This window comes from Carassius gibelio, chromosome A5, assembly GCF_023724105.1.
Source record: "Carassius gibelio isolate Cgi1373 ecotype wild population from Czech Republic chromosome A5, carGib1.2-hapl.c, whole genome shotgun sequence".
Lineage (NCBI taxonomy): Eukaryota > Metazoa > Chordata > Actinopteri > Cypriniformes > Cyprinidae > Carassius > Carassius gibelio.
Window position 1 is genome coordinate 17,038,173 of NC_068375.1, and position 13,068 is coordinate 17,051,240.

The 13,068-nt window shown below is 36.4% G+C and overlaps 1 protein-coding gene across 1 annotated transcript; it reads left to right on the plus strand.

Annotated features, from left to right (window-relative positions):
- The first annotated feature begins 3,394 nt into the window (after nucleotides 1-3,394).
- On the plus strand, nucleotides 3,395-10,933 carry LOC127998680 (LHFPL tetraspan subfamily member 2a protein). Its single transcript, XM_052592126.1, has 3 exons — nucleotides 3,395-3,793; nucleotides 5,810-6,414; nucleotides 10,064-10,933. The coding sequence occupies exons 2-3, from the start codon at nucleotides 6,006-6,008 to the stop codon at nucleotides 10,318-10,320; spliced, it is 666 nt and encodes a 221-aa protein (XP_052448086.1). The 5' UTR covers nucleotides 3,395-3,793; nucleotides 5,810-6,005; the 3' UTR covers nucleotides 10,321-10,933.
- The last annotated feature ends 2,135 nt before the right edge of the window (nucleotides 10,934-13,068 follow it).

Below are 13,068 nucleotides of genomic sequence, written 5' to 3' on the forward strand. Positions count from 1 at the left end.
AGGGGCAGTGATGTTCCAATGATAATAGTTAAAGTACTGTGTGCTGTACACTGGAGAAACCAAGGACGATCACCCTGATTTTGATGCTATATATATATATATATATATATATATATATATATATATATATATATATATATAACTTTCACATAACATTAACCCTTCATTACAGACCACTCTCATCTGCTTTCTGATTCTAAAGGGGGTCGCACACCGGACGAGAAGCGCAGCGCCGCGTCGCGTCGCGCCACGTCTTTAAAATTCGAACACATTATTCTCTATGTGAGTACACACACCGGCGGCGCCATTCGGCGTCTGTCCGCGGTGCCCAGCTACGACTCAGAACGCTGTTCAAATTTCTGCCGCGCCACAGAGCGCCATCCGCATAGTTTTATATTAAAAAACCCAGATGTTATAAACTGAAACTGAAATTAAAGTACAGCACACTTGTTTCATTCAAATAAAACATTACAAAGTGTTTGGTTACGTTTTCAGCAGCACAGTTGCCTAGACAACAGATACAACAAAACAATAACAGACTTATTATAATAACACAGATTATTTTCATTAATTAACGTTAAAAACTCAGCTTTTATCAATTAAAATCATATATTTAAAATAAATAATATAAAATAATAGATGAAGTTAAAACTCTCCCATCTTGCTGCGAAATTGAGCTCACGCATTTAGAATGTGCGCGTCCAGTGTGCGATACCTCGAGTTGTCCTACATGTGGCGCGACGCGACGCGGCGCGTCTCGTCCGGTGTGCGACCGCCTTAAGGTTCTCAACAAGTCAGTTGTTCAAAATGTACGTTTTTTTTAACATTTCATGAAAAAAAGTAAATATTTCTAGAATAAATATTTATAGCCAAAATTACATTATTCTGTGTTTGGGTTACACTTGACTGATTATTGCACAAAATGAATTTATCTTAATTTCAAACACATTTTTAAATGAACTTAATCAGTGTTTTTAGTTAGCCTATATCATCTCTTTTTTACTGAGTAGAGTTCACTATATTCAAGTCTGTGTTTGAGTAAATGAAAAGATCTGTTAATGCTAACTACAATTTTACATTATATTTAAGTGGATTTAACACAACAAAATATATAGCAGTTGTGTTGTCTAACCAGCTTACCATGTCTAACCAGCTCAATTTGAGGACATCGATGAGCCCTTTGGCCTGTCCTAGCCTCTGTTTCCTTGAAGATGAAACTGCTTTTAGACATTTTGAGCAATACAATAATTATATATATATATATATATATATATATATATATATATATATATATATATATATATATATATATATATATATATATATATATATATATATATATATATATATATTATAAGACATTTATAATTTATTTGGTCAAGCATCTGTAGGATGTAACATTTTTCACCCCCTTGAGTTAATATAAGATGTTTCACTCACTGGCAAGTTCACAGCATTTCCCAACTTTTACACAGGAATTACATCCAAAAATTTGACTGGAAAAGACAAATGTGAATGCTGCAAGGCAGATTAGGTAAGGATGAGACACAGTCAAGGTATTTTTCAGGCATTTGCATGTATATTCGGTCAGGACTATGCCTCTCTCTCTCTCTCTCTCTCTCTCTCTCTCTCTCGGTTAAAATATATAGCGAAAGACGGTGACGGTCAGCAAATACTGCACACAATTCAAAATATAGCAATACACCGTGTAACTGTTAATACATCAGTTAGTTTCGTCTTTGATTTAGAACACAGTAGGTCTATTTTTAGAACATAATTTTTTACACACAATATTGCATCCAATACTCGACGTCTTCGCTCATAGACACAATACAGCCCCCTAGAGTTGACACAGAAATACTACAACACTTCTGTTAATTGGAATCTTTTTATTGTCCTGGCCTCAAAATGCTCATTTGAAATTATTGCAGACTGGCAATCTTCCTGTAATATGTGTATAATGGCTAATCTGCATCCAGGCCTCAGCTTTGAACCTTCAAGGGCTGATTTGTAGTAACAATAATGCCTTTTTATTTGTGAAGATCACAGTAAAACTGTCCTGGAAGTGTTCATTTATTTTCACTACTTTTCCAGAGGCTTCTATTTATATGGTCCCTTGTGACTTTTCAGTCTTGCAACTGAAATTTTATCATACAAATATGAATTATATTAATACTATTATTATATAAACTATTATTATGTCAGCAAAGACTAACATAAACATAAACCATTTCAATATTTAATGTGAAAATTATATAGCTGGGCATAAATCATTCATCAAAATTAGATATGACGTCTGCACAAAACATACGTAATACGTAACAGCTGTAATTTTATGAAATTGTACAAAGATGTGAAAAAAATATTTATTTGTGTATTTAAAGGGATAGTTCACCCCCCAAAAATGAAAATTCTGTCATTAATTACTCACCCTCATGTCGTTCCAAATCTCTATTACCTTTGTTCATCTTCAGAAAACATATTAAGATAGTGTTGATGAAATTGATGACCCTGCATAGACAGCAAAGGAACTACCATGTTCAAGGGCCAGAAAGGTAGTAAGGACATTATTGAAATAGTCCATGTGACATCAGTGGTTCAACCGTAATTGTATGAAGCTATGCAGAGAAAACAAAAATAATGACTTTATTCAACAATTTCTTCTCTTCCATATCAGTCTTTGCCACATGTTCACGTACCACGACACATGCGTATGCATTCCTCGGCTTGAAAACAAGCCACAGTGCATCCGGGTCCTACATCAGAACGCCAGCTCCTGCATCAGCAGCACCACACGCAAGCGCCATGAAACTCTCATAAACACGTGACAAATACTGACACAGAAGAGAAGAAATAGTTGAATAAAGTCATCATTTTTGTTTTCTTTGCGCACAAAAATTATTCTCATAGCTTCAAAAAATTACGGTTAATCACTGATGTCACATGGACTATTTGAGCTATGTCCTTACTACCTTTCTGTGCCTTGAAAGTGGGCAGGAAGCTCTCAGATTTAATCAAAAATTGTTTCATCTTAATGTGTGTTCTGATGAACGAAGGTAATTAATGGATTTAAATTATCCCTTTATGATACAAAAAACTAATCAGCAACCCAAAGATGGTAGGCTATAAATGTTTTTTTTTTAATATATTTTTTCCTCCACCGAATGCTATTAAACCTGTTATATAACTTGAGAAGTGGTGCAAATGACAATGAGGTAGAAATATTAAAGACAGAAAAAAGACATAAAGGACAAGTTCTAGACATAAATTGATTATTTGGTGATGAATATACAATGTTGAACACTGTGAAAAAGTTAAACATTTTATGTGAGTGTGAACACACAGGGCAAAACTACTTAAGTTATTCAGATTCTCCAGTGAAATGTAAACAGATCTAAAGAGGAAAAGATCGCAAAACACAAAACGTGTGAGCTTGTAGTGAGCTGTCTACCTAGATTACATAGACGTATTTCCGAGCCATTGTAGCTTGTAACTTCCCGAGGGGCTGGTGTAAAGGGGCGGTGAAGAAAAGTAGCCTAGCTGAAGTGAACCAGACCTGATATTGCCATGGGACTAACACCGAAGTAGGAGTCGTGGTCTCTAAACGATGCCATATTGTATGTCTTTCCATGTTTTCCAAATCTCTGATCGTGAAGCTGAAGGTTTCTCCTGTGCCTCTTCACTTCTGGCTCGAGTCGTGTAGCGTCAGAACAGAAGAGATCCGCTCAGCCACATTAGGAAGTTGAACACTAACATTAATCAGCAAACAGCCCGTTAACTCACCGCCCTTAAGGTAAGAGGAATACATATATTTTATGTTTAACTGTCGGGCTGCGTGTAATTGTTCGCGTCTCAATTCAATTGCGTCGAATAGGTTTTGACATCGTAGAAAGTCACGCTGAATAAAGATCGTTTTATCTGGCTGTGGTGTGGGATGATACAGTTTATTACTAGAACATTCAAAGAAACGGAACAAGAGCAGAGAACTGTTATACAGCTCCTTACAGCCTTGCTTAATATCCTAAATATCAATACAACTGCTTTTTGAACTTGTTCTTTTAAGGCAAACATTGGTAAACAGATTGTAACCGTTTCCAGAGACATGAGAGAAAGTAACACGAGATAAAGCCGGTGGACTGCTTAAGATTTCAGGGGTTAAGTAAACAATATTGCTTTTTTGAACGGGACACTTTAGCAGAAACATAAATAAAGCATAATGTTTTGGGGCTAAATGTTGCCAAAAAGTAGCTACCAGATAAATGTTTTTTTTGGGCATTGTTTGATCATTTATTATGTCATGACATGGTTAACCATGTCATGAAATCCGCGCCATGGAACTAGCAGTTGATACCATCACTGTATGGTATTAACCAGTAAATGTATAAGTGAGAATTTTGGCTATGAAAACCCAATTGAATAAGCAGCGAATTAGATGTGTAAGATCAGATTCTTGATTTTTGACCCCTGTGATTTTGAGGTTTTGTTTGATTGCTGAGCACCTTTGGTTGCCTTTGGAAATATAATTTAATATTGATCTTGAATGACATTCCACCATTCCCAAGAAGAAACGGCAAGTCTGTCACCGTTTCTAGCTTGTGGTTCCATCTTTTTTTCAAAAGTATAGAACCTCTTTATCCCTTTTCACAACCATGCTAATGGATCAGCAGGAGAGCCCTTTGTGTCCTCATCTCACAGCAGTAGGCTCTGACATTCTTCATGCCCCTTAAGAATCCATGGCACTTTCTTTTTTGGTTTGCTTACCTCCTCTTTTTTTCAGAAATCATGTGGTGTAATTAAATTAAGTGTGAGCTCATTCTTTGTGTTTCTTAGATTTGAAGCTTTCTGACCATTCAGGCAAACAGCCTATCAGTCTAGTTGGGCAGCTTATAAAATAATTATACAGTCATTTTTGATGACTGTAAAGACAAGTTTGACGAAACACTGGGACATCGAGCTTTGACAAAGTGCTGCAATTGCCTTCCTGTTCAGTTTGAAATGATGAATCAGTGCTTGATGCCAAAATAAAAGACTCTGAGAAAAGACTCAGAACTGTCATCGAAGGCTTTAAGAAAACCTGTCATCACGTAGGCTACTCAACCTAAGTTTACTTAAACTAGGAATATTTTTTTGTCTAAAAATGTCATGCTTTTCTTGTTTATATTATGACTGCATTGGAAAGTAGATTTTTTTTTTTATCAAGTTAATCTTGCGGTATTGCAGTAAGGACCTGTCATAACAAGTGAAAGTACGGTATAGGTTGCAGCACTATCCTCTGATGGGTGGAAGACTGAAAAAAGACTGATATCTTTGTCATGCTAATATTTAATATTATAGGTATTTCTTGCCTCTTCAATCCTGTACCCCTCAGTTTTCATTTTTACTTAACCTAAACTGGCTCCTCAATGAAAAAAAGAACAATATTATCAGTCTGTACTCAAACCAGGTTTCTTCCATTCAGTAAAACTTTATTTAGGTAAAACTATATTTTAAGGCGTTGACTCAACATTGACCTGTTTTTTCTGATCAAAAGCAGATGGCTAGTGTGTTCAGGAAACCAACAAAATGGCATGGCAATTGGTAACATTCTGGTGACTAATTCGTATAATCTCATTTGAATGTTTTGATACAATATTCTGTGCCATGTTACTAGGATTTACAGAGACGTCTATGAACTGGAAAATTGCAGAATTAAATGGGATTGTTCCTGGTACAGGCATCAGTGTGCTAATTCAGAGCTCTTGAGCATTCGAGATTTATGTCCTTGGTTATAACTTTCTCAAACAAATCTCTTTCTCTTTTTTTCTTTTAGATTTGTTCATTCGGTGTCAGTACATGGATATTCTCAGGATGGTCCTAGAGCTCAGGAGCTCTTCTGTGTTGCTGTTTGAAGAGATCTGGTGCTGATTCGGCTGTGAGGATAACACCAATAGACCTTCACTGACGTGCCTTAGTTGCTGCTTGACGAAACCGTTTCCTCTCAAGTACTGGCATACAGGTTCTGCAGAATGTGTCACGTCATAGTCACATGCCGCTCTATGTTATGGACCTTGATGAGCATTGTGGTGGCATTTGCTGAGATGGTGGCATTTATGAGCGCCAAATGGCTAGTGGGATATCCAGATGGTTCTATGTTCAACTTCACCATCACCGCTTCACACCGCAGCGACCAGCGCACCCTGGGAATTTATAACCGCTGCATCAAGGTGGCACAGCAGAAGGTGCCCCAGTGTGGGCCTTACGCCACTGACTTCATGGAAATAGCCAGTGGCTTCTGGCAAGCCACTGTTATATTTCTAGTCATCGCGATCTTTCTCCTATCCGTAGTGGGCATCCTTTCGGTTTTCAGCATGTGCTTCCAGAGTATCTTGAAGAAGAGCATATTCAATGTGTGTGGCCTGCTTCAGGGAATAGCAGGTACGATGGGAAAGTCTCAGATTCTTTGCCAGTCTTTTGTTGTGGCAGTTAGTGGTCATTTTAAACTTTGAACCACTATCAACTAAACACAGAAATGTAGGGGGTGTATTTAAGGGAGACACTGAAGTTGCCCTCAGAATGCTTTGGGCTCACGGCTTCAACATTCTTCTAGTGACCTCAAAGACCATGCTATCTAATTATGATCTTCCAACACTCTCATCATGCCATTACAGAAAAGACGGTCTAAATATTACAGCACTGGAAATGTTACTTCAGTGTCTCTCTGGTGTTTTCAATGTTTATAAAACCTTATCCAGCTTGTCCTGTTTCTGATGTAAAACACATATATTACAGATAATTTGGCCATTTTATAATTTGACAAAACAATTTAATAATAATAATCATAACCAAATAAATTAATTAAACATCTGTACAGCTGTACATCTAACATCTGTACTACTTAAGCCCCTTTCACACTGCATGTCAGACCCGGAAAATTGCCGGAACATTGCCGGGTCGCCTACTGTGTGAAAGCAACCACTAGGGGTGTGCCGGTTTCAGAATTGGTGATGACGGTTATGACGTGAGTCAAATGTGACGGTTCATAACATAACCGTCGGGGGGGGGGGGGGGGCGGATAGCGTGTTTCATTTTGTTTCATATTGTCTCGCCACCATGCTAGTGGATCTGCCGTAGAGTCAATTGGTTGATCTTGGAGATAGCGGGTTGACTCCGTTTCAGCGCGCGCTCTGATCGGTAAAGGGGCAGAGATTTCAGACCTCCGTTTATTAAGGAGATCTGTCACAAAACTCATCATCCGCGCCAAAGTTTTTTGAGCAAATTTCAAAGCCGCACCCGCCCGCCATCCGCTGATTGTTTTGCCGTCTATGCTTTGCTGATGCGAGCCGCAAAAAAAAAAAAAAAGCCATTGTCTGTTCTGGAAAGGATGCAGCAAAGATATTTAATGCTAATGTATGAAGCATAGGCCTACGCTGAGTTTCATTTACGATGAGATGTGCTCTAGTTCACAGTGCAGTGCAAGTGAACACGGCGCGCTGGTGCTTCCATGTCACGGTTATCATTGTCTGCTATATTTGCTTTTTATTTATTAAAATACATGCAATTGGTTGATGAAACATCTATTAAAATTAAGATAAAATTTGTTCAAAACGAAATTCGTTTTTAAGAAAGGTTTTCTACAAAGCAAAATTTAATGAAGTGGTAAATATCATGTCTGACGATTTACAAAACTTCATTAAGTGGTAAAAACCATGTCTCCCGATATATTGCATATCTGATGATCCTATCTAAAAAATGAAAAAAAATTTTGATAAAAAATGTTTGTAAAAAATATTTTAGTGACACGGTTTTGGCGGTTATAGAGTTCTAATGACGGTGTTCAACTATAACCGCCGGTCTCACGGTTATATACTTACCGTCACACCCCTAGCAACCACGTCCCGGGATTGATTCCGGCATTGAACCCGGGTCAGGGACCTAGTAACATTGGCGGGTTCAACCCGGGACGAGCGCTGTGTGAACAAAAGCCAGATCTAATGCCGTTTCAAAGTGATGACGCACGTTATCGCTCGACTCTTTTACCGGCTGTTTTGAAGGAAGATCAATGTTCGCGACGAAAAAATATGTGCAAACTGTAATGAAGCAGAGATCAGATAATTTTATTTTCTTCTGTGTTCCTTATCCAGTTAACTCTGACAGACTTGTCTGTTGGTGTTTTTTGTCATTTGTCTGTGAGGTGTGAATTGGCTTTAATAGTCAATTGTTGAGGGGCAGGGTTTAAGCAGTCTAAATAATTGAAGAAGTCTGGCATTTGTCACCAGTGAGGCGTCTAAAATTCTCACCAGAAGATCAAGTTATGACACTTTGATAATAAATTCCATGGAGAAATCATTCACAATCTATAACATGCATTTAGAAGATATGGGCAATTTTTATTTCACGCGGAGCTGATCTGAATGCTTTGTGAATCCGGCCTCATGAATCCACACCTACATTCCTTACCCTTTCTCAAACCAGCTCAAAGGAGCAGAGCTGTAATGTTGACTGTGGCAGGACATTCTTAGTCAAAATACTTAGTCATAACAGAGCAGTCATGATGATGCATCTTACTTGCAGTCATGTCTGGAAACACTAGAACATTACAGTTTGGGGGGTACAGTAAAAATATTGTGGTTTATTTTTATTTTATAGAAAAACAAGACTAACAACAGGTACAACCAAGCTATATAGCTTTTGCATAATTTCATTGAAAGATTTACAACATGGTGATTGAGTAATTTGTGAATAGCGAGAGCATGACTTCAGCATGACTTCAGAGACAGGATCTCACTTGTCTGTTTAGAGTAAGAACTCAAGAGTCAAATGGAGGGCTCTTGAAGATTAGATCAGCAAGAGCTCATTCTTTGTATTTTAAACAGCATTACAACAATTAAGTCCCAGATTTTAAGACAAATATCTATTTAAAGCATAAACACATAGCTTCAACAGGCACAAAATGACACTGAATTGAAATCATGTCTCATCATGGGTCATCCTTACTTATTACAGGAAAACCTTTCATGTTGTTATCACATTGTTCAAATGGGCTACAAGGTTGTTTTCAGCTTCTAGTTTTGACTGAGTGTGTCTACAGGGAGGGAGAAACTTTTAAGAGAAAAATGAAGGTAGCAGTCAGTTTCCAAATATTAAAAACTAAAATACCATGTAAAGTCCCATTCACACCATTTCCATGGTGCAAATTTTAACTTATAGATATAATCATACTTAAACACAGTACACGTTTTAATTGTTTTGTATTACAATATCTTTTTCTTTTTAATATGCAAATGAGGAATTATCTAATGAAATATGCATTCATTTGTGTACAGTAAATTTTCAGAACAGAAATCTGAACAATGGATAAAGCCAGTTTCAATAATCTTCTTTCATTTTGTTTGACATTGCAGAGTTAAATGTTTTACAATGGGGAATTTGGAAATATCCATAAAAAAATGCTTTCAGCGGCCAAAAAATAAGTTGTGTAAATAATTGTGTTTGCCCTACTTTTAGGGAAAAAATGTAAATCAGGAAAACCCCCTTTTAAAAACCTTAGAGAGGAATACAACTGGAAGGACTGGTGTATATAAGTGGTACTGAAGTGGAGATTACTGATTCTGATAATCTGAAGCTAAATAACCCAAAATCTCAAAACTGACCGGTGCAAAACAATGGAGTCTTTGTTTAATTCTAATTCTTTGAGAACAGGGAAGTCCACACCATGGCTATAACAATAACGACACAGAGGAACAATATCATTGGAATCACTTTCAGCTAAAAATATTGACGTCCAATCAGAATCCAACCAATCTGTAAATTGTTTAAGCTTTTAAAGAAGCAGGCGACAGAAATGCAGTAATAAACCGACTATACACACTAAAATGGTTATCAGTATAAATGTCTCTATAGTTATCGTTCCAAGTGTGAACGGACCTTTAAGATTCTTTAAAATGTGTTTCTGATTTGTTTCAGTGAGTTGTTGTTAATTGCTATATTCATTTTATATTCATTAACTTGTCCCACAGCGTCCACCTTACAATCACGCAGAACACCTCAATTGTAAATTGTAACATTTCCATTTTCTCATTTGCAGGTCTATTCCTCATCTTAGGTCTGATGCTCTATCCTGCAGGCTGGGGCTCTAAGAAGGTAGTTGACTACTGTGGTCCGGATGCTTCCCCATATAAAGTGGGCGTGTGTTCTCTGGGCTGGGCTTTCTACACAGCCATAGGAGGCACTGTTCTCACTTTCGTTTGTGCCCTGCTTTCGGCCCAGGCTGAGAACGCCACCTCCAGCGACAAGGTGCAGGATGAGATTGAAGAGGGACGGAGCCTCATTTGTGTTCTATGAAACCACTCAAACGAGAAATAAATGTGTCCCATGTTTACTGATTGAAAGGACTGTTGCATAAATAGGAATGTATTTCAGACCTGTAGGTCTACTGATCGAAGTCTTTACTAATGTATTTGCTTTTGCTTTCTGACTCATTTTATCGCTGTATCACCATTGAAAAATATATGTATAAAACTAATTATTTCTATGAAAAAACCTTTAGAAACTAACAAATGTGTTAACATTGCTCTTATAAGCAAATGCATTTTATCTATATTTTAATGTATTTGTTACTAAATTTATATGGAGGTCTAATTAATGGATAAAACTATTTTCAGACTGTTTTAAAGATTTCACAGAAATAACTGTGATAGACCTAGTCTATGAAAACTGTTAAAGAAGAGATTCTTGAATAAGGTGTTTGAAGCACTTTCTGGCTCTCAATCATGTTGCATGTTCACCGCGAGCAGTCCATAAATGGGAAGCTGAGAGCATGATACGGTGAACTTTCAACTGTTTTTGACTATTTCTGTTGAATGCATTTTTTATTTTATTTTTATCTGTCAACAGTGGCTTATACAACCAAATGGACTAAAGAGAAAAAAATAAAGTGCATGTTGTAATACCGACACTATTGGTCTTGGCTTTTTGAGAATGTGTACGCGACAGGAAGTCATTTCTCAAGATGGTCCCAGGTCAAGAAATTGGCAAAGCTCATAGCCCTTAATGTATACAGTAAACACTCTCTGTCTCTAATACCTCTTCAAAGCAGTTTTTGTGTATCCCATAATTCTTCACATTCAGGAACTCGTATTCGTACTCGTTTCGAAAAACATTACAGTACAAGTTAAATGAGTAAATCTGATTTAGTAGTAAAGAATGTGTTTTGTAAACTGCTTTTATCTTTGCTGATTTTATCACATAATTAGGAAAACCACAATTAAATTGCTTTCTGTTTCATAGGAGCAACCGAACAGACATTTAGATGTTTACGAAGGGAAATTATTGAAAACCAACATAACACTTTGTGAAAAAGTTATATATAGACTTGAGATCTGCATGCCTATGAAAACCAGTCAAATACTGAAAATGCCTGTACGTCATGCAAGTAGACAAGTGCTCAAGTGCAAAGACTGCAAGTGTCAGTATTGGGGAGGTTTGGATAGAATTTCTTGAAATACACACACACTCACAAAAAAGTATTGAGGTATAAATAAAATTACAGCAACCCAACGGAAAAACGTGTTTTTAGTGAACCCTGACATTGTTTAAATTTTTGTTACTACAGTATACTAAACAGCATTGTGGAAAAATGACTTTTCCCCCCTTGTTTTTCATGTGCAAGTTGAAATGTTTTTTTTTTTTTTCTTTGTGATTGATCATGAGATCTGAGAAACGCAGGATTTGATTGACATCTATTCATTTTTATTGCAATCCTTTAGATTACATTAATATGTTAAATAAGTGCATAGAAATATATGTTTACTTATATTATATATTTATGTATACTGTGATTATTGTGACATACAAATATTTGTACAGTGTACTGCTACATGTGAAAATTATTAGTGCAAGTTCACAGTGAACTCTATTCAAACATTTATCGTGTGATATTAATGGCTAAACAGAAAGGTCTGGAAACAGGAAGTTGTTGACCTCAGGAAACAGAATTCAGAAAGAAACATCCTCTACTGTCCTTATCAACAAACCCAGTGCTCATGCAAGTTTTGTCAAATGCACAATGGCAGGGCTGGACTGAGGTTAATGTTTGGCCCTGGACAAATCCAGCCCATCCGGCCTACGAATTCCCTCATGATTGTTTTGCTATAGGGCCTTAAATTGGAGTACATAAATGAATAAATAAACCAGGATATTAACAAATAATGATAGATATTACTGAATTCACTACAAATGCAACACAATTATGCATTTTCTTTTTGTCACACTGAAGTAGACTTGGAAGTAAAGCAATGATTTTGACCTAGAATGCAGAATATTGACTACTATTCAATTCTGTCATCATTTCCTCAGTCTCATGTTATTCCAAACCTGTATACTTTCTCCTGTGGAACACAAAAGAAACTGTTTTGTAGAATGTTATCAAAGCATTTTGGTTACCCTTGATTTCTACTGTATGGACAAACATTTTTTGAATTTCTCCAATTACCTTCTTTTATGTTCCACAGAAGAAAGAAATCCATACAGGACATGGTGGTGAGTAAGTGATGACAAATTACAATTTGGTGTGAACTGTCCCTTTAAGAACTTTATTATTTGTAAATAGTTAACACCTAATTTATATAATAAGACACTGGTATTTATCTTCAATCAGGCTCTTATTGAGTTAAAATTTTACTTCAATCAAAATGAACCAGAAGAAAACATTTAAAGAAGAAAGGCTATTTAAATTATCCTTTGCCATAATGAAATATACTAGTTCTTGCATTGAATACAAAGTTTAACTGACTAGTATTAGTAAGAAGGTCATTACCACTATGGTTTATGGTTTTTTAAATAAATAATAATAAAAAACAAACAAACAACAAAGAAACATGTAGACAGTATAAAACACTATAAAACAGTAAAACCTTCTATAAAAGTAAAATATCAGCAATTTTTAATTTATAATACATTTCTGCCAAAACACCATAGGCTATTTGTACAGTGTTAATAACTGTACGTTTGTAATTGCAAGCTTGTTTTCCAGTTTTGAGCTGTAATTTATGCGAGAGGTCTCCCTTGCTTCGGGGATCGGCGCCCTGCTCT